General features: G+C 51.0%; 2 protein-coding genes across 2 annotated transcripts; both read right to left on the bottom strand.

Moving 5' to 3' along the window:
- Positions 1 to 225: 225 nt before the first annotated feature.
- Positions 226 to 2,497, bottom strand: cth1 (cysteine three histidine 1). The gene is made up of 2 exons (XM_066718948.1): positions 2,298 to 2,497; positions 226 to 1,627 (listed from the first exon to the last, which is right to left on the bottom strand). The coding sequence occupies exons 1-2, from the start codon at positions 2,316 to 2,318 to the stop codon at positions 536 to 538; spliced, it is 1,113 nt and encodes a 370-aa protein (XP_066575045.1). The 5' UTR covers positions 2,319 to 2,497; the 3' UTR covers positions 226 to 535.
- Positions 2,498 to 4,140: 1,643 nt separating this feature from the next.
- On the bottom strand, positions 4,141 to 20,445 carry mta2 (metastasis associated 1 family, member 2). The gene is made up of 18 exons (XM_066718947.1): positions 19,942 to 20,445; positions 14,901 to 14,968; positions 14,591 to 14,684; positions 10,470 to 10,587; positions 10,281 to 10,344; positions 9,869 to 9,986; positions 9,057 to 9,159; positions 8,465 to 8,564; positions 8,168 to 8,356; positions 7,834 to 7,908; positions 7,560 to 7,618; positions 7,334 to 7,434; positions 7,089 to 7,228; positions 6,698 to 6,926; positions 6,491 to 6,580; positions 6,244 to 6,362; positions 5,885 to 6,030; positions 4,141 to 5,628 (listed from the first exon to the last, which is right to left on the bottom strand). The coding sequence occupies exons 1-18, from the start codon at positions 19,967 to 19,969 to the stop codon at positions 5,475 to 5,477; spliced, it is 1,995 nt and encodes a 664-aa protein (XP_066575044.1). The 5' UTR covers positions 19,970 to 20,445; the 3' UTR covers positions 4,141 to 5,474.
- Positions 20,446 to 20,655: the final 210 nt, after the last annotated feature.

The raw sequence follows: 20,655 nt of genomic DNA, 5'->3' as shown, positions 1-20,655 counted from the left end.
GTGCAGCTAGCAGGCTTTTTCCCTGGATAGAATGAAATCCTCCACAGAGACGTAGCCTGGACATTGAGCACAGTTCCGGATCTGGGGTGAGTGTGGCAGGGGGGCAGAAACCATCACTGCAGTAGAGAGACAGGTGCCAGGCCAGGTCTGGGTCCCTTCTCGCCACACTTACAAGAACAAAATGGGGAAGCGCTGCACTAGAGTTTAAGACCACACTTCCATGCAGTCCGCTCCCTATACAACAATGCAGCTGTATTCTGGGTTCAGAGGCTGGTCAGTGGCCGATTTAAAGCCTCCAGGCCCCTTGAAGCATGGATACTGCATGCAGAGGATGTCAAAGAGCTGAGGGGAGAGGGGGAGAGAGGAGGTCAACTGAAGAAAGATTAAGTTATTAAGTTACAAAGGAAATTAAAACATTGGTTTATAAGCAGCTTACTACATTCCCCAAACCCATAGCTTATATCTGGGGTGAGAAGAGTGCACAACTCAGTTTGGGAGTTTGTCAAAGGCCTAGTTGGGTATCAGAAGCAGGGGGCTAGAGTGGCAGATCCCCCAGGTCTAGGGCTCCAGATTTCCCAGGCTGGCCACTGCCCAGCTGCTGGAGGCTCCAGGCCAGGGGCAGCAGCAGGTCACCAAGGTGCTGGCTGGCAAAGCTGAAGGCATTGTGGGCCAGCAGATCACGGGGGACAAGGGGGCTGAGGGAGTCTCTGGTGTAGTCCGGCGTGGCCCGGGCAGAGGAGGAGGAAGAGGAAGAAGAGGAGGAGGGGAGGGTGATGTCCGAGGTAGGGGAGGAGGATCTGCTGGGGGGCGGGGGGGCACAGGAGAGACCCAGGCCGTAGGAGGGGGTAGGCGGGGGCGAGGAGCTGGCCAGGGAGTGTTGGAAGCGGCAGCGGGTGCCGTACAGACAGAAGCCGAAGGACATGAAGGTGCGGCACAGGGCGGGGCGGGGCTTCCAGTGACAGCCAGACTGCGGCCTCTTGTCCCCTTCTCCTCTGCCGCCACTTCCACCGGCCCGCCACCAGGCTCGGGCAGGGGACGCCGCCACCTTGCCCTCCCTCCCCTCGGTCACCTCTTCCTCCTCACTCCCCGCTTCCTCGTGGATGAAGTTGCAGCGCTCGCCAAAGGGGCAGACGCCATAGGAGGTGAAGGTGCGGCAGGGGGTGGAGCAGGGAGAGGTCCGGGGCCGGCGGCGCTGCTCCTCGGGGGCGTGCACGAACAGGCAGCGGGCGCCATACTGGCAGTAGCCGGAGGTATGGAAGGAGCGGCACAGCTCAGTCTTGTACTTGGGGTGGCGGGAGGGCACCCGCAGATCCAGGAGGCCGTGGGCGAACTGGCAGTGGCCAGCGTACTTGCAGCAGCCCGTCTCGGCGTAGCGGCTGCACAGCTCCGTCTTGTAGCGCAGGTAGCCGGGCCAAGGTGCCAGGGAGGGGGTGGGGGAGGGCAAGGACCGCACTAGGGGCAGCAGGGCCTCGGCCAAAGAACCCCGGAGTCCCTGTCCCTCCCACACTCCCACTGCCCGCCACAGAGCCGCATCCTCCTCTTCTTCCCTTCCCCCTTCCGGGGATAGCAGATCGCCCATCTCCTCGTCTTCCATACAGTATGGGTACAGCAGCAGGTCCTCGGAGGCCTGAGAGAGAGAGAGAGATATGCACGACTGTACAGTTACACCAAACGCACCTCGAAGTCTGGAGACGGGGGTTTAAGTCACCCATTTCAGCACCTGGTTAGACTAAAAATCAAGGAGCGGAGAGAAAAGGGACACCAACCACATACACACATCTTCCCTGCGTCTGAATGCAGTTCTCTAGAACAGGGGTTCCCAAACTAGTCCTAGAAGACCCCCCCCCTGCCCTGCTGATTTTTGTTCCAACCGAACTCTTAATTCTATAATGGAGCCTTATATTGCATGGTTTAATTAAGAAATCAATTAAGAAAGCATTCCGTATCTAAGCAACACGCATCAGAGTAAGTTACATCTCTGATAATCACATTACACCATATTTAAACACGGTTTTGTTTAGATCAGTTTCAGAACAAGAGTACATAAACGACGCCCACTTTAATCACCCACGCGTTTTTTTTAACGCAGCTACGCGTCGTATAAACATTTAAACAAGATCTAAAGTGCCCATCAGGAAAACAGCCTCCACGGAAAGCCACCAATTGGGCGCATGCAATTCAAAGTTGCGTTTACTAGCGCACTGCCCGGTGCAATTTTGCACAGACTGGGGGATTGGGGGATTACAGATGCAGAAAGCACGAAAGCACGAAATGCACCAATACAAGACACAACCAACCTCGTCGTCGTCAAACATCATGGCGCTCACGTCCGTCTCTGCGGCTGTCCTGCTTGTGCACTCCGGCCAGAGGGGGATCAGCAACAACTAACGAGGACTCGGTCTGGTTCCGACACAACCCCGTCGCAGGCACGTCGGAAAGCCCCCTGTGCGCAGCTTTTTAAAGAGCCGCTTCAGCGCCGGCATTTAAAACAACCCGATCAGCTGCTTTTTTCGGGCGGTAGCTTTGAAACGAGAGCCAGCTGGGGACCCGGCGCGTCACAAACCCTGTTCGAATAAGCCAATCAGAGGACGAGACGCGGCGGCCTGGCCAATGGCGTTCCGGGACGGGGCGGGACGGGGCGGGACGGGGCGCAATACACACTTGACTGGGGTTTTGGCAAGTGGAGAAAAATAATCAAATGAAGGCCACTATACAAACCACCCCCAAAGAACCCTTTCTCAAACTCTCTCTCTCAGTTGAGTCCCCCCCTCATTAAAAGGTGGTGTTTTTGCAGTCCGGTAGATATATGTCCAGTGTGACTTTTAGGAGGTAGACAATCCTTGACACATGGAAAGTAAACCGGCTCCAAATGGTAGCTTTAGAAGTGTGTATCAGAGTGAATTAATTAATTTGCCGACATTAATGATATATTGTAACGGTAACTAGCAACAAAGTTACCAAGTGAACCCAACAATAATAATATATAGACTCAAGAGCAGTGGTTTTAGCCACATGTCTGCTAGCTGAAGAGCACCCCCCCTCCCCCATTGCGATAAGAGGGTCCCTTAACACCCCCAATACACTGTGCGTTGGGGGGCATGGTAAGATTCACAGGCCCTTATGGGCTCATTATGAGGTGGGTGAACAAGGTACCAGGGGAGACAGTGACAGTGGCTGTTTTTGCGGTGGATGGGGTCCGTAACTCCTGGAGTGATTGGGTTTGGTTTTTAAAGAGTAGGCTTTGTGTACACACACAAACCCAGCAATCACTGGGGAGGCACTCGGGTTTATTGACTCCAGCTGGAAATGATTATTTAGTGTTGTGTATTGATGTTGGCAATGGGATGAAGGCGTCTGCCACATTCAATACCCCCACTGCTAATGTAACCCTAGTGAGTAATCACACACTTCCAAGATACTTTACATACACAACAGCTGTATTCAACACTACAAACACACTACACAACTGCATCATGGTTGGATTGAAACGTAGTTCCTTTCCAAGGGACCTCTCCATCATGAACACACTGGGGATCTCTCTCCTCCTTTTGCAAATTGTAGACTTTACTTGATGGTAACCTATTCTTGTTTGTTTATAACTGTTGTTTAAAAAGTCACCAATCGGCCAAATATATGAATAAATAAATGCAAAGGGAGAAAAATGGAAAGAAAACGATTCTTTATTGACTTATTTTTCTTATTTCAAGATACATTAATTAGGTTACAGACATCGGAATAAAAAACACCCGAGAAAAAAGTTAAGAATTGTAGCATATTTCTCTTCAACGTACAAAAGTCAAATTCAATCCCCCCCACCCCCCCACCTCCCAAATTCAACCCAAGCCCCTAACACCCCCCCCCCCACCCCCAACCCCAACCCGAAACAAAACACCCAGCCCCCCCCCCACATAATGAAGCACAATTGATGATGTGTACAGCACCCCCACTGCTCTCCAGTACCGGAGGCAATACAAGCTTCACCATTATAAAATTCTGAATCATTGTATTTTCACTCAAGTGTTAAAGAGACGGCTGCTATTGCTGGGCTTTTCTTCAAATCCTCATGATTATTTTATTATTTTTTCAGCGAACATCGCCGCACAATTTTGACCCTGGACTGGATATCTGGACTTCAAAACGGTCAAATAAAATACTCATACAAATTAAGTTAAAAAATAAAAGATATCCGAATGTACACAAACCCGGTACAGTCCTCTTAGCAGATCAAGAAACGTTTTAAATTTTCCATTTTAATTCGAAAACAGAAGTTTCCGAAACAAAAAAAAAAACAAGATTACAACTGCGCAAGGCTTTAGCATTAAGACAAACAAAAAACAAAAACAAAAAACTCATTAAATATTCACAACACCTCAGGAAAACTGACCTGGAAAAATAAAATAAAATACATTTTAGTCGCACTGCCATCTTCCACAACCCTGCTGTCCTCTGCTGGTTGGCATGAGCACTATCCCCCTGCTGAAACTCGATTAGTGGTTTATACTACCTCTTTGACTACCTATAGTATATACCTACACCTGCACCCTATAGTACAGTCCCCACAGCGCCGCCTCCAATCTGGGACCCTGCTGTAATGAAACTTGACTTGTTTTGACATCTTCTCCCTTCTCTCTCTCTCTCTCTCTCTCTCTCATTTCATCGTATGTTCTCCAGTAGTGAACTGGGATTGTGGTGTGGGCACCAGTATCCAGGTTGGTTTCCATGATCTGGGATGCCTCGAAGAAACAGGCAAGGCCTCACAGCGACCTTTGAACTTTGACCCCAGCCCATCCTGTCCCCGTCCCCATTCGAACGATGAGGAAGGGGCGCCCAGATTGTAGGTGGTGAGTGTGTGTGTGTTGGGGTGGGGGTGGAGTTAATCTCAGTACATATTCTCCTGAGCAGATCAGTAGAAACTTCAAAAATCCCCCCCCACTCAAAAAATAAACAGACAAAAGCCAAAATAAAAATAAGTGACGCACCTTTCAGAAATTTGCCATATTTACAAGGAGTAAGAACCAAAGAGGAAAAAAGAGAAAGTGTGCTTCAGTATTTAATTTAAAGCATCATTTGCTTTACATACATCTTTAACCCATTTTGTCTTTATTATTTTAATATATATATCACAAATGCCAACAGGGTTTAAACCCAGGAAGCAGGATTAAAAACTACAAAGGACAGCGGCGAGACAAGAGTGAGTCAGTGTGTGTTTGTGTGTGTGTGTACGTGTGCTTAAGTGTCTGGGTGCGAGGAAAGGGGTGGAAAATAAAAACAAGAAGGAAATCCGCAGGGGACAAAAATAAACAAAAAAAACCGAACAGAACATATGTGAAAAACACCAGGAAAGGGTCAGGGGGCACAGGGGTCCGTGACGGCAGCTGTGTGGAAGGTGCCAAGCCAGCCATGTGTGTCCCCTGCCTCACCCCTCTCTCTCTCGCGCGCACGCTCCCTGCCGCCCCAGCCTGCCTGAGAGCCTCTCAGTCCTCCAGCACAATGGGCTCTGTGGTGCTGGCGGGCAGCGTGGGGGGGGGCAGCGGCCGGGGGGGCTGCGGCAGCTTCACCCGCACGGGCAGGTGGGGCTTGCGTGCCGCCCGTCGCATCTCGGCCTGGGTCAGGGCCTTCCGCAGCGCCCTGCAACACAGCCACCGGATACCAGTTAGGACCGATGACAACAGTCTGCTCGTAATTATAATCTGCATTACGATCAATTACGATAAATCTCCAATACAGTAATAATGGACTCTGCAGAGCAGCTGGGATAATGACTGACACAGCCATCTTCCTCGTCCTAATTAGACCGACTGTGACTCACAAAAGCCTAACTGGCGACATCACTGTGACTCAGTAGGCTCGTCCACCCACTTTGAACCCCCCCTGCGAGGCGTACCTGGTGTCTTTCGTCGCCACGAAGACCACGGGGTTGGGGGCGTCACCCTGGTTGACCTTCTGCCGCTTGATGACGGACTGAGAGGTCGTCCGCATCCCTGAGGTGAACGGCCTCCCATTGGTGGAGAACTGCTGGCCAACGCCCACCTGTGGGGGGGGAAAGGAGGGTAGGTGGAGTCAGTCAGGTACCTGGGAGCCTGGAGGGGGCTGAGGGGATGGAGCTGGCAGAGTGAGGGGAAGAGGAAGGGGGCAGGGAGGTTGAGGGGGGAGAGGGTGACAGCAGGTAAGGAGAATTAGGTGATAGGAGGGGGGCAAGGAGGACAGAGCGATAGGAGGTACAAAAAGGGATATGACACTCACGCTGTCAAAGGGTCTCTTGCCCAGCAGAGAGGGGGCGCCCCGCGGCTGGGTCACCTGGTTTCGGTTGATGGGTGTCGGAGTCCCCCTGGGGGCCTTCAGCTTCAGAGGAGCCTGGAGAGCTGGACAGGAAGGGAGAGGAGAGAGAGGCAAATCAAAACCACTAGTTAAGGTCCATTGCAACATGTGCAGAGAGTGGAAGAGGGCCCAGACTGGAGCCGGCGCTGTGGGGACGGTAACGTCGACTCACCCAGCTCCTTGATGATGGTGCTCAAGGTGGGCCGCGAGGTGGGCCGCACTTTCAGAGGAAGCTTGGAGGCCTTGGGCAGCCGGATCATGCCTGCAGGGAGAAAGAGACACAGGGTCATCAGCTATGTGCGTTAGTCTCTGTGCGCGCGTGTTTCTCTCACTCTGCATGCGTGTGTTTGTTTGCGTGTCTCTGGGGGGGGTCCCTCACACTCAGCCTTCACGGTGTTGGCGTTGATGGGGGCGTAGGGCCGGCGTGCGGCCCGTCGTGGCTGCAGGATGTCCTGACAGACGCGCCGCGCGATGCGGGTCAGCTTGGTGGTCTGCAGGATGAAGGTCTGTCGGTTTTTGGCCAGCAGTTTGGCCCGACCGGCGCTGCTGGTGAAGGGGGACAGGCCCTGCACCTCCTGACGCGTCATGTGACCTCTCGGGGCGGCCTCCTACAGGGGGAGGGAAGGAGGAACGCGTCAGAATCAAGACTGGTGGCAGTGTAACACAGGAAATAGACAGTGTAGAACAGTGTAGACCAGTAACAGGAGTCAGGACACAGCAAGACAGTGACATGTTTGTTGTGCGAGTGAGTGAGGGGTGTCAATGCGTACTGTGCCTGTGCGGGCAGCGCCCTCCAGCTGCGTGGGGGTCTTCAGGCCACCGTACTTCTTCCAGTAGATCCAACACGAAGCGCACAGCCTGCACTGCATGTTGGGGGGGCCCCAGGCGTACCACTGCGGGGACTGGGCCGCTGCCACACAGAGAGAGGGGAGGAGAGAGACTGTGAGCCCAGCTGCACTGCCATGGAACACAGCTAGAGCTAGACCAGGGCTAGACTAAAGCTAGGGCTACTCACTGTGGCAGCTCTCACAGCTCAAGCCCTTCTGGAAGCCCGCTGCCCCGTTCACACCGGGCTTGGTGCCAGGAGCCATGATCTGATTGGGGTTGGGTTTGGTGCTGTCGGAGAGAGAGGAGAGGGGAGGGAAAAAGAGAGAATCTGCAGTCAGTTTAATTCTCCTGGATTAAACAGGGTGTATGTATGTATAGATGCATGTACACAGGGCCGGGCCGGGGGCACTTACTAGGTGGGGATGTAGACCTGCTTCAGTTTGCTGTCTGCCTCCGCTGCCTTCAGCCTTTTCTGAATTAAATTCCGGGACACAATCCAGAGCACCACAAGAAGAGAAACGCACGTTACAACCCACTCTGCACCCTTTACGACGTTCACTCACATTTTACATACAACCAACATAAGCAGGGAACGCAACTTTTGTCGCCCCTGTAGCAGGACGATGCATTTCAGCATGGCGTGGTACAGCACGGTATTGTGGCGGATGGCGCAGCGCGACACCGTACCTGCTGGATGTAGCGGTCTGTGGTCTTCCACATGTAGTAGAACTGGACGATGCTGGCCAGGGATTTCCAGGGCAGCTGGGGGAAGAGCAGAGGGGGTGATGAGGGCGTACACTCCACCACGGGGCACAGATGAGGGGGGGGGGGGGGGGTATTTTTTGGTTGAAAATGGCAACAAGAGGCAGGAATATGTAAATCATAAATCAATCAACCCAATCAGCTAATAAATAGATGGTGTGAAGCTAACAGTGGAGTTAGAGCGCTCAGTAAAGCGGAATAAGATACAGCAGTGGGGGGGGGTTTGGGTGTGAAGCTCGGTTTGGGGTGGGCGACTCACAAAGTCCTGGCGGATGTCGTTGAAGTCCTTGCCGTACTTCTCCAGCGCCTCCTCGAACAGCATGGCCTCGGACGCGCTCCACTCCTCCATCTCGTCCCGGCACAGCACCGGCCCGCCCTGTGGCACCAGCGTGGACATGGCCTTGGCCAGGTCGTAGCCGTTCTTCTGCAGCGTGTCCATGGCGTGGAACTGAGGGGAGAGCGAGGGAGGGGGAGACAGGGGGGGGGAAATCGAAGGGTTAAATCACAAGTGAGGGAGAGTGAGAGAGTGAGAGAGAGAGAGACACGCGTCTCTTACCAGTGTGATGTCTCGGGAGGCGGCGGCGGCGCTCATGTGCAGACTGGGCTGCCGAATGGAGCTGCTGCAGTCCAGGGCTCTGGCAAATGTCCCCACAGCCCTGCAGAGACATGAATACAGCATGAACACCACAGTCCTGTCCTCAACACAGAGCGCATCAACACCACAGTCCTCAACACACACAGCACTAACACTACAGTCCTGTATTAACACAGCCAGACACTGAACTCCTGTTATGATGTACCATAGATTTATATTGATTAAGGGTATCTGCCAAGAAATAATAACATTATGCAGTCTGACCTTGTTAAGTATAGATTTCAAGCAAATTCCCCAGCGATGCGGTTGAGGTTGATAATTTGGCAACATTCAAAAAATAGACGAATGGTCTCTTCTCTCCTTTGTAAACTTTCTTATATGTGGTGGCATTTCCTCACTGCCCACTAGATGGCAGCCTTGCATTGCCAATGACAGTGCCTGTGCCTCTGTGCCAAAAGTGACATCAAAATCGGCACAAAACTGAAATCAAATCCACTACCATCTACCTTTGGCTCCTCCCCCGGCCCACCCCACTGGTGTCCCCCCAACTCACCGTGCCACCACGAGGAACTGGTCGATCTGGGGGTCCTTCAGCTGGTTGTCGGGGTCCCACACTTTTGTCTCAAGCTTCTCCTGGATCCGACTGTCTGCCTCCCCTGGAGAGGGGGAGAGGGGGAGAGAGAATTTACTCAGTTGAATCTTAAAATGTGGGAGATTAAAGGCGGGAGGGAAAATAATGGCAGATTTCAAAGGGTCAGTCTGGCATGTCTTCTTTAGGCATGTACTTTTTGAGATGGGTTGACATGAATGTTCTCCTGAACGAAGTAGTAAAATAAAAATTATCCATAAATAATATTAAACACTAGAGGTAGTCAAACAAAATGCAAACCCAAAAACACACAAAGAAGAAGAAGGAAACCAAACAACAATTACTTTGTAGTGTTATGAAGTTGCTGACTTAAAATCCCGACTTTAAAAGCAGCATTTGAAATAAAAATCTATGCATGTACTCAGTTGCATTTTTAAGTTACAAACATGTGCTTTCAGTTATGTTGTGTGTGCAGGTCCTGTGCCAAGAACACCAACATATTTACACTGATATTGACTTTGTCCGGCTTTAACAATCGCATGGGAGCTGCAATGTTTCGCTCTTCGCTTACAAAACAATTCACAGCCCTAGTCAATGGTATCAAATATTTATTTTCACTGGCACCCTTACGATCGATACAAAATGAGTATCGCACTGTTAAAATAGAGGTTTGCAAATTGAAGAACACCTGCATACACAAACACGCACGACTATGTGTGAGAGTGAGTGTTTCCGACGGTTTTGGAAAGCCAGGTCTGGTCTCTCCTCTTGCTCACCCTCCACCAGCTTGTCCGGGATCTCGGCTTGGTACTTGGACCCAACCCGGATCTCTCCCTGATCCGCCAGCAGCGTTTTCTGGACCGGGTCGAACACCAGCGAATAGAAGAAGCAGTCCTGCAAAACCCAAAGCAGTGCGTTGAGAGAGTGGGGAGAGGGTAACACAGTGCCGTATCACAGACACGGCCCCAGTCTTGCCTGACATTGAGGAGTGTGTAGTGTAGACACAGACAGTGCTACACAATTAATCTATATCGTCTTTGGGCATTTGCAGAACTATCCTAGTGCAGTGAGGGAGATGCAAAGTCATCCCAGACAGGAAGCGATTTAAACAGGGGAAGGACAGTGGGGGGGCGTAATAAATGTAATCGTCTCTAATGAAGTCCACAGTCACCCCTCTGTCCTGCTCACCTCCTTCTCCAGGTACCCTGCCAGCACGTCCGTCTCGTTGAGCAGCGTCACATTGCACTTGCCCCTGCAGACGCAAGAAGACAGATTTAGCAAAGCACAGTGCCATGCCATCTGTAACCATGGAGAACGCACACCAAACAACAACATAAACAAAACGCTCAAAACACAAAACTATGCAAAAACTCTGACCGTATGTGTGTGGCTGGCAGGGACTCAAACTGTCTGGACAGGAAGAGCTCTCTGTGCTTCAGCTGGTGCTTCTGCTGCTCGGACACAGACGGCTGCTTGGACTCCTCCTCGAAATCTCCTGTGAGAGGGAGAGGGAGAAAGATAGAGATCAATACAAATCGGTCACATCGACTGTGACACACGTAGTACCAAATATCGATTTCTATCCCAAGGTTGAAAGGCCTCCTCTCCCTCTTTTTAAAGTTATGATGGAGGAATTGGTTCAATTAAAGGCTTCAATTAGCAAAAGCAATTAGAACCTCGCTTGGACGGATGAAGGGAGGTCAGAGTGGGGAGCTGAGGTTTAGAGCGACACTGCGCGAGTACAGTGCAGAGACAAAATCGAGAGGAAAGCAAAACAAAAACAAATTGCATTGCAAGCATTTTTTGGAAATGTCGACTGCAGTGACACTAATAAAGTACCTACAAGGGGGGGTGGAAGCGAGAGAGAGTGTCTGCTAAGAGTGCACATTCCCTATTTCTCTCTCACTCGCTCGCTCTGGACTCCGCCCCTGCACTGGGCCAGAGGAAACCCTGACAGAGGAGGCAGGACAAGAGACCACGCCCCCTTCCGTTAACCCTTCCCGTTCCACCATTGGCTAGCTTGCCCCTGCCAGACACAGCAGGAAACCCCTGTGCACTAAACCTAAGGCGCCCATCCCCTCCCCCCTCCTTCTCCCAACACACACAAACACTGAGACACACACACAGACTGAGGCCATGTTACACACACACACAGACTGAGGCCATGTTACACACACACACACACACACACACACACTGAAGCCACGTTACACACACACACACTGAAGCCACGTTACACACACACACACACTGAAGCCACGTTACACACACACACACACTGAAGCCACGTTACACACACACACACACTGAAGCCACGTTACACACACACACACACTGAAGCCACGTTACACACACACACACTGAAGCCACGTTACACACACACACACTGAAGCCACGTTACACACACACACTGAAGCCATGTTACATACACACACACTGAAGCCACGTTACACACACACACACTGAAGCCACGTTACATACACACACACACACACGCACGCACACTGAAGCCATGTTAGACACACTGAAGCCATGTTACATACAGTGCATCCGGAAAGTATTCACAGCGCTTCACTTTGTCCACATTTTGTTATGTTACAGCCTTATTCCAAAATGGATTAAATTCATTATTTTCCTCAAAATTCTACAAACAAACCCCATAATGATAACGTGAAAGAAGTTGGTTTGAAATCTTTGCAAATGTATTAAAAATAAAAAACAAAAAAAGCACATGTACATAAGTATTCACAGCCTTTGCTCAATACTTTGTTGAAGCACCTTTGGCGCCAATTACAGCCTCAAGTCTTTTTGAGTGTGATGCTACAAGCTTGGCACACCTATTTTTGGGCAGTTTCTCATTCTTCTTGCAGGACCTCTCAAGCTCCATCAGGTTGGATGGGGAGTGTCGGTGCACAGCCATTTTCATATCTCTCCAGAGATGTTCAATCGGGTTCAAGTCTGGGCTCTGGCTGGGCCACTCAAGGACATTCACAGAGTTGTCCTGTAGCCACTCCTTTGTTATCTTGGCTGTGTGCTTAGGGTCATTGTCCTGTTGGAAGATGAACCTTCACCCCAGTCTGAGGTCCAGAGCGCTCTGGAGCAGGTTTTCATCAAGGATGTCTCTGTACATTGCTGCATTCATCTTTCCCTCGATCCTGACTAGTCTCCCAGTTCCTGCCGCTGAAAAACATCCCCACAGCATGATGCTGCCACCACCATGCTTCACTGTAGGGATGGTATTGGCCAGGTGATGAGCGGTGCCTGGTTTCCTCCAGACATGACGCTTGCCATTCAGGCCAAAGAGTTCAATCTTGGTTTCATCAGACCAGAGAATTTTGTTTCTCATGGTCTGAGAGTCCTTCAGGTGTCTTTTGGCAAACTCCAGGCGGGCTGTCATGTGCCTTTTACTGAGGAGTGGCTTCTGTCTGGCCACTCTACCATACAGGCCCGATTGGTGGAGTGCTGCAGAGATGGTTGTTCTTCTGGAAGGTTCTCCTCTCTCCTCAGAGACACGCTGGTGCTCTGTCAGAGTGACCAGTGGGTTCTTGGTCACCTCCCTGACTAAGGCCCTTCTCCCCCGATCGCTCAGTTTGGCCGGGTGGCCAGCTCTAGGAAGAGTCCTGGTGGTTCCAAACTTCTTCCATTTACGGATGATGGAGGCCGCTGTTCTCATTGGGACCTTCAATGCTGCAGAATTTTTTCTGTACCCTTCCCCAGATCTGTGCCTCGATACAATCCTGTCTCAGAGGTCTACAGACAATTCCTTGGACTTCATGGCTTGATTTGTGCTCTGACCTTATACAGACAGGTGTGTGCCTTTCCAAATCATGTCCAATCAGCTGAATTTACCACAGGTGGACTCCAATCAAGTTGTAGAAACATCTCAAGGATGATCAGTGCAAACAGGATGCACCTGAGCTCAATTTTGAGTGTCATGGCAAAGGCTGTGAATACTTATGTACATGTGCTTTTTTGTTTTTTATTTTTAATACATTTGCAAAGATTTCAAACAAACTTCTTTCACTTTGTCATTATGGGGTATTGCTTGTAGAATTTTGAGGAAAATAATGAATTTAATCCATTTTGGAATAAGGCTGTAACATAAAAAAATGTGGAAAAAGTGAAGCGCTGTGAATACTTTCCGGATGCACTGTACACCCACACTGAAGCCATGTTAGACACACACACACTGAAGCCACGTTACATACACACACACACTGAAGCCATGTGCCATGTTAGACACACACACACTGAAGCCATGCTACACACACACACTGAAGCCATGCTACACACACACACACAGACCCTGGTACAAACACACAGACTGAGGCCCTGGTACAGGCCCACAGCGTGCACACAAAGGCACATACAGGGCCTGATGGGTTAACCCCTCAATTCCCACAGCCCCCCAGGGGCACACGAATAGTCTTTTGTTCTTCGTTAGGCTGTGCCAGTGAGGACAGTTCAGCGCCATTCAGACAGACGTGGGGTGGGGGGGGGGCGGGGAGAAGGAGGACTGGTACAGAAAGAGAGAGCGAGAGAGAGAGAGAGAGAGAGAGGGGACTGGGATAGAAAGAGCAAGAGGAATGACTGGTAGATACACACGTAAACATTTATACACACACACACTCACCCTCACATCTCAGAGAGATTACAATCCACTCTCTAGCCACAGAAATGCCAGCGTATCTACAGACTCTCATGCTGAGCTAGCCAAGCTTCTTACATGTATTTATTATAATTTACTTTGTTTTGACAGGAATACCTATTGCACCTTAAAATGAGGAGAAGGGGAGGTGGTAGAGGGATAGGGGAGAGAGTTTTTTAGTTTTTTAAATCAAGCCTGATTTTAAACATGTGATGCCAGTTTACAATCAAACCCCCCAGGACTAGGACACAAATGTAATGCAATTTCAGCATGCAGTAAACCCCACCCCCTAATCTCCACCCTGACAAAGGTGTTCGCAGCAGGAAGTGTCAGGCATCGCCATGACACCTGCCATCGTCTTCGAGAAGGAAAAAGGTATTTTGTTTATTTCTCCCACACACGCTCCTGCCTCGCACAGGGATACACTGGTGATGTCACACGCATTTACATTAGCCAAATTAAATGTGATAAAGCAATGAATATCAATGGGATTTAGGTTACTTTGTTGACAACAAGAACAACACCAAAAAAAGTCACCCATTTCTATCTCCTTGGAAATAATAATCCGGCCCTGTTCTAAAAACCACCCTGCCACTTTAAAATGGGCAGCTTGGACACTGTACTCAACAAAACACTGGGTATAAAACAGAGCAGGACACAGCAAAAGCAGAGCACAAAAATGAAGAAGAAGAGAGAGGGGGAGGGAGACAGATCGCCACCTATTCCGGTACGTGCGTTTCCGAGTAGGTGCATGCACATGTGCAGGCCTCAGTGTGATTGGCGTTGCCGTTCATGCATATGCATGTAGAGTGTGTGCGAGTGACAAGGGAACGCGCCGGGCTGCACTCACTTGCGTTGCTGTCCGCCAGGCTGTTGAGATTGCTCGAGATGTCACGCCTCCTGAACAGGCAGACCACCTTGGCCTCCACGTTCCCATTGGCTGTCTGCGGAGAGAAGGGTCAGAGCCAAGAATTTATAGAACTAATACAAAATTAACTTTTCTTTTATAAAAAGCAATACCTCAGAGCGAGAGAGATGGAGAGCAAGAGACAGGAGAAAGGACAGTAAGAGAGAGAGAAAGGAGAAAGAGGAGAGAGCGCGAGAGAGAGCAGAATGCCAGACTATTCAAACTTTACCAAATCAGCCCCAGCGATCCTCACCTTATTGAGCTCCTCTATTCGGCGGATGAGGTATGGATTACTGGAAGAGTTCTCGAAATAAACGTAATCTGGAGAGAGAGAGATCGAAAGAGGGGTTCAGGTCAGAAGAATACAGGGACTTTTACAATCACTTTCAGGCTGAACTTCACAGGATCGGGCTGGTGTACAAGATGATGCTCCCTGCAGTTCAGAGCTCAATTTACATCACTTCTGCCACCGTCGCATTGATGTAAACTGGGGAGCAGGACTGCAGGTGCTGCTTCCCCCCCACCCCAGGTTTCCCATCGATACACTGGGCTGGCCCATCGCTGCCTTCGGCCCACTCTACCTAACAGAGGCAGCACTTTGGATCGTTACAATCGCGAAACCCTGACACACTCACTGTCGCGCTCTCTCACACGCCTCCTTGTTCTGGCTCTTTTGTTAGTTTTTTTGTCTGCCCGTGCAAGAGTGGGAACGCCCCCCCCTCAGCCGTACCCACTTTACCAACCGGCCGAGCGGGACAGACAGACAGACGGTAGGTGCGCTGGGGTGTCACAAGAGAGGGGGTGGGAGCAAAACACCATCAAAATAAGAAGATTAATAAAATAAAATAAAAACAACCCTAATATTGTTAAACACACAGGTGGGCAGCTTCGTTGCTACAAATCACATACCCCCCCCCAAAGTACATCTCCTGTGACTCAGTATAGTCCAGAGGTTGTAAAACAAAGAGGCCCGACAAAAAGCTAGAGCCAGGGCTGACCAAGGTGGACCAGCCCATCCAACTCGAGGGGTAAGCCTGCAGGTTAGCCTATGGTCCACACAGCACCAGTGGCAAGTGGGGAAGCGAATGGACAAATTAATCCCTGTATTTGTTTGTTTTGTTTTTCCAATGATTATGTTTTTAAACCCATCTGTTAAGCAGTGCCGTCAGGTTCCAAAAGAAAAACTAAAATGAACGAACAAACACACAAACTGCTTGCGTGCCTGGTTTAGGCGGCAGGGGTTCTGCAAGGGTTCTCACACTCAAGCCTGTCGTTGCAGTGGGAGAATCGCCATTGCTCGGTGGGGGTTTCAATACCCGCTTAGAGAGGCACCCAGGCACTGATGGAAGAGTCTCCTCGGTGTGTGCATCTTTGTGCCCGCATGTGTCTGTGTGTGCCTGGCAGGGTGTGTGGGATGTTTGGGGGTGCATGTGTGCGTGTGTCTGTGCATGTCGTACCCGTCCCAACACACTAGGTAGCTCTTCTCTGAACAGGCATCTCAGAGACAGACTTCACAGTGAATTGACTTCAGTTGATTTACTTTATTAATAGTTATTTGACACTTTTCTCCCCCCCTTCTCCTATTAAATCATCTAATTGGCATGGTGCTAATTACTCATAATACACAAATATTCCAGTAGAGCACAGCATTTCACTCGTCTCATCATACATAAACACAACCCCCCCAAACCCCACCGCAGTTGCACGTGAGCAGACCGAGTTGAGAGCGTGTGTGGAAATCACTTTCTTTAGACATCTTAATCACCTTACTGTCACTGCTGATGTGAAGAGAATACTTTTTTTTTTTTTTTTTTTAGTACACAGAAGTATAGTGACTTTTCAAACTGGAGACTGGAATTAGTGGGGGGAAGGAAAATCACAGAGAGGATAAGAAAGAGAAAAGAAATTAGAAAGGATGAGAGAGAGAGTGCGAGGCTCCACCCCCACCCCCTCACCACACACCAGGGATGGGCCCTCGTGGTGTTCGGTGCTTCTTGGCACACACTGGCACCAGGACAACTGCTGATCTGATCGTACTGGTTAATTGTGGTATGTCCTGTATCCTCTCATACTTATAAGGCAACCTGGGGTAGGGGGTTGGGGTAGGGGGTGTCTGCTAAGAATTTTCTTATTAACATAGATACGGCTGGCCTGAGTCAGTGCTGCACTCAGTGACCCCTCGGTGAAGAAGAAGAAGAAGAGGGGCGGATGAGATCTGAATCTATGCTGGAGTGACCTGGGAGAGTGATGCTGGGGAGGCCTTCATCTGGCAGGGGACCGACAAGAGAGGATGATGGCGTTGGTCAAGAGGAGGAAGGCCTAACCACCCCCTCCGCATCGCAAGAACCAGCAGGACGCAAATCCACCTGTGTACCAGGAGCTCCCGAGGTTAACGATCCGTTCCTCCGGCCAGCTTAAGTGGGTCAGAGGGCCTGTGACACTGACCCCAGGGGCTATTTCAATGAGTGGGGCTTGCCATGCTGAGCCAAAACCCCACGGGGTCACTCGACAGACGTTGTCGTAACCCCGGAGCGGGCCTGGGTCGGGGTCAGAGCTGGGGAGACTCGTGCACGGTTTGTGGGGAGATCAGAGCACCGAAGTTTACAGAGAGAGAGGGCAGACACCACAGCATTTGAAATTGCGGTTCCAGAAGGAGTGCAGAGAGACAGGAGAAGTCGCCATCATTTAGTTGGCTAAATAACAAGCACACCAAAACTGAATAAAATGCAAAAACAACACAGGTGCAGAGGAAGCAGCCTGCACACCAGGCAGTTGCGGGGAAGTTTTGCTCAAGCAGACCGGATCCTCCAGACACATGCAGCACAGGTTGGGGAGGATCCGTCTGTTTCTAGGCGACCAAAGAAAGGCGAGGGCCTGGGGGGGGGAAGGGGGTGGGGGTGGAGCGGTGCCACCCTCCCAGCCACCCCCTCCCCCGCCCGACGCTCGGTGTCTTTGTGGGGCTGTAATTAGCACAAGCGCCGCACTGACGAGGAGGAGGAGGAGGAGGGGCTGCGAGAAATAGGAAGTGGACTACCCATTGCACAGCCCGGCCGAGTGCATGATCCTCCCCCAGTGTGCATGATGATAATGTCCTCCTGCACGTCCCCGGGTGTGCAAATAAAACAGGAGGGGTTAAAACAAAGGACCAACTTCGAGCAAAACGCGAACCTGCTGCGTTTGCAACTCCCTCTCCCCCCCCGCCATGTGCACAAAATAGTCCCCCCAGCCGCCGGGGTAAGAGGAGCAGCCAGGCGGCGGCGAGAGCCTCCGCGGAGAAGCGGTGCTCCGGCCTTGGACCGGGGCCAGGCGTAGAGCTGGCCACCAGACAGGAAGGAGCAGGGGCGCGACGTCTGGCGAGCTGGTAGCAGAGGAGGAGGAGGAGGAGGAGGAGGAAGAGTAGACGGGAGGGGATAAGGTCCCGAACCTGTCCCCCCCAGGAACCGGCAACACGGGACTCACACCGGTTAAGCAAGATACGCAGCGGGCAGGGACTGAAATGTCCCAAGTAGGCGGAAAAGCCCGAGGGTTGCCGAAGAGAAAGCTCCGACGAGACGACGACACACGGAACTGGAGACACAAACTTGACCTCCGCGACAGGGCCCGCACACACGTGTAAATGTCACCTGCAGCCGCTGCGTTTGTCAACTGGGCGCCGGGGGTTGTTTGAAATAAGTACACAATCAGTAGCATAAAGTGAGCTTGAAAGAAATATATTTACAAACATATGCAACGTTTACAAACGCACTGTTGGGTGGACACTGCAACTGAATCACTATAGATGTCATTGTTGCAGGTATGGAGTCCATTAGTGTTATTTTTTATGTATTTGTAGGAGGCGTGACTGTATTCAAACTTGAGTTTAAGGAAACGGCCCCCCCTTGTTGAACTGTACCGGGACTGCACAGACAGACGTCACTGAACTAAAATACCCCCCTACACAAACATGCATTGACTTCAAGTTAGTTAAGGGCTACCATGGGAAGGGGGGGGGGTGATCGAGGGATTTATACACAAATTAAAACCGCAAACAAAGCCCCTCCACCCCAGCAAACACTGGCCTGTAGAAACACGAGGTTTGCCGCCGCTGAGGTGTCACCCACCGCCACTTCGACACGCTTGGATCGCGTATTTCAGGATCCCAGCACCTCATTTAATTTGGGGGGCCCTGGTCTGTGCCGAGGCTCTACTGTACTGTATGTACTGTACTGATAATGGCTACGGTCTGTCTGCAGGCGGCCTCCCAGCACCGGCCGACACCGACTGCGTTTCCACTGGAGCTACACCATCGTGTGCGCAATTTGAAAACAAACCGGACTTAACACCCCCCCCCGTCCACATATATACCCAAAACAGTGCCCACAGACGCACACTATCACAGCCGCGGGGCTCATGAAGACAATGCAATACATCCAAAAAAGGCCGCCTGTCGCCTGTGACCCCCGCTCCCTGTCACCGCCGCCTTTCAACTTCTGACATTTCTTCTTTAATCCCCCTTTTCTTGCGTCACGCGTGTTTTTGCGTGGTCCCCCCCCCCCATCTGTACCACTCGCACTAAAGTGACCTAAATATGTGTTTTAGATTTGACTGAAACCAGCGGCACAACCAGATCAAACCCGCATTTCCGTCTCTCCACAGCCGGGTCTCTGCACACACAGACCCCGCACTCGGACACAAACACCCGAGTCGTGCTGCTCTGGAGGTGATGGATCCCACTGAAATATGAAATGGTTTATTGTCTATAATTTGTCAATACTGTGCCGTGCAGATGCGGCCGATTGCAGCCCGCCGGCATGGCGATCAAACCGGCTTTTGTCGTGGATTTGTTTTGCTTCTGATATTTTACCTCCTAAACCAACCTAAACACCGATTTGATTGATTGTATTATTAAATGGTATTTTGCAACACAATATAGGGTGAGCATTTATTCCAGATGCCGTTTCCCAATTGCTCTCAATTGCATATTTCCCCAAAAACTACCGACAAATCCCAAGTCATAATAATAGTGCAAACAATATAACTTCCCGGGAGGCGGAAGGGGACACACGGCCTAAAACAATAAAAGCGCAGAAAAGCCTCAACTTACTCGTTTTGCAACACTTGGATACAATAAAATACAGTAACCAAAAAAAAAAAAAAAAAAAAAAACCGGTGACGTTTACCGTGAGCTAACCGGGAAACCGCTTTTAAAAATGTCTCCCTGGAAAGACACACATGGGGAGCCCGGCCGGCCCACAGCCCGTCCCCGGCAGGACGCAGCCCCGCAGCCGCCGCGCACAATAACAGTGACGACTCACCTCCGACGCGGTACATGTTGGCGGCCATTCTCTTTGGTTGCCTGATGAACACGAAACACTGGGATCCCCGCTCGCCCGGAAAAAAAAGAAAGAAAGAAAAAAAAAAAAAAAAGAGAGAGAGATCGCCTCTTCGCCCGGGTATTTCTGCCTCTCCGGTCGGCCACCCCCGGCGAGGACCACTAGCGAGCTCCCCGCTCTGGAGCGCACAGCGACGGGGGAGAAAAGTTACAAGTTTCCGCTACAATGTTGTCCGGGGCTTCAAATGTGTTCCTGTATTGTTCCAGTTCAGCGACCGACCGAGCGACCAACTCTCTCTCTCTCTCTCTCTCTCTCTCTCTCTCTCTCTCTCTCTCACGCACTCACACTCGCACACACAGACACTCAGCCCCAGCCAGCCTGCCTGCTGCCTGTCTCTCTCACTCCACTCTTCCTCCTCTCCTCCGCTCCCAGCCTCATCCTCCTCTTCTTCACCTCCGCTCGCCTCTCTCGCACACACTCTCCCTCCTCCCACTCTCGCAACCCTTCGCCGGCGACGTCATCTTCGGCTACTTTCGGCGCAACCCCGCCGAGGCCGGACGGGTTTCCGCCGAGGCTCGGGTGCCACTCGGGTATCTCCGGTGACCCCCTGCGAGAGACACGAACCGATGAAATGAATGAATAAATACATAATATTCCGTTTTTAATATGATTGTAATAACACTGATACATAGGTCG

Source organism: Amia ocellicauda, chromosome 12 (genome assembly GCF_036373705.1).
Source record: "Amia ocellicauda isolate fAmiCal2 chromosome 12, fAmiCal2.hap1, whole genome shotgun sequence".
Classification (NCBI taxonomy): Eukaryota; Metazoa; Chordata; class Actinopteri; order Amiiformes; family Amiidae; genus Amia; species Amia ocellicauda.
Note: the sequence above shows the minus strand (reverse complement) of the source record. Positions and strands in the feature narration are given on the sequence as shown.

Bases quoted from the DNA above. Each gene is read 5' to 3' on its own strand.
- cth1 (XM_066718948.1), bottom strand. From the start codon at position 2,318: ATGATGTTTGACGACGACGAG. The intron at 1,628-2,297 runs GTTGGTTGTGTC...TCTCTCTCTCAG, and splicing joins TGATGTTTGACGACGACGAG to GCCTCCGAGGACCTGCTGCT.
- mta2 (XM_066718947.1), bottom strand. From the start codon at position 19,969: ATGGCCGCCAACATGTACCGCGTCGGAG. The intron at 10,345-10,469 runs GTCAGAGTTTTT...TTGCGTCTGCAG, and splicing joins CTGCCAGCCACACACATACG to GGGCAAGTGCAATGTGACGC. The intron at 8,565-9,056 runs GTGAGTTGGGGG...ATGTCTCTGCAG, and splicing joins CAGTTCCTCGTGGTGGCACG to GGCTGTGGGGACATTTGCCA.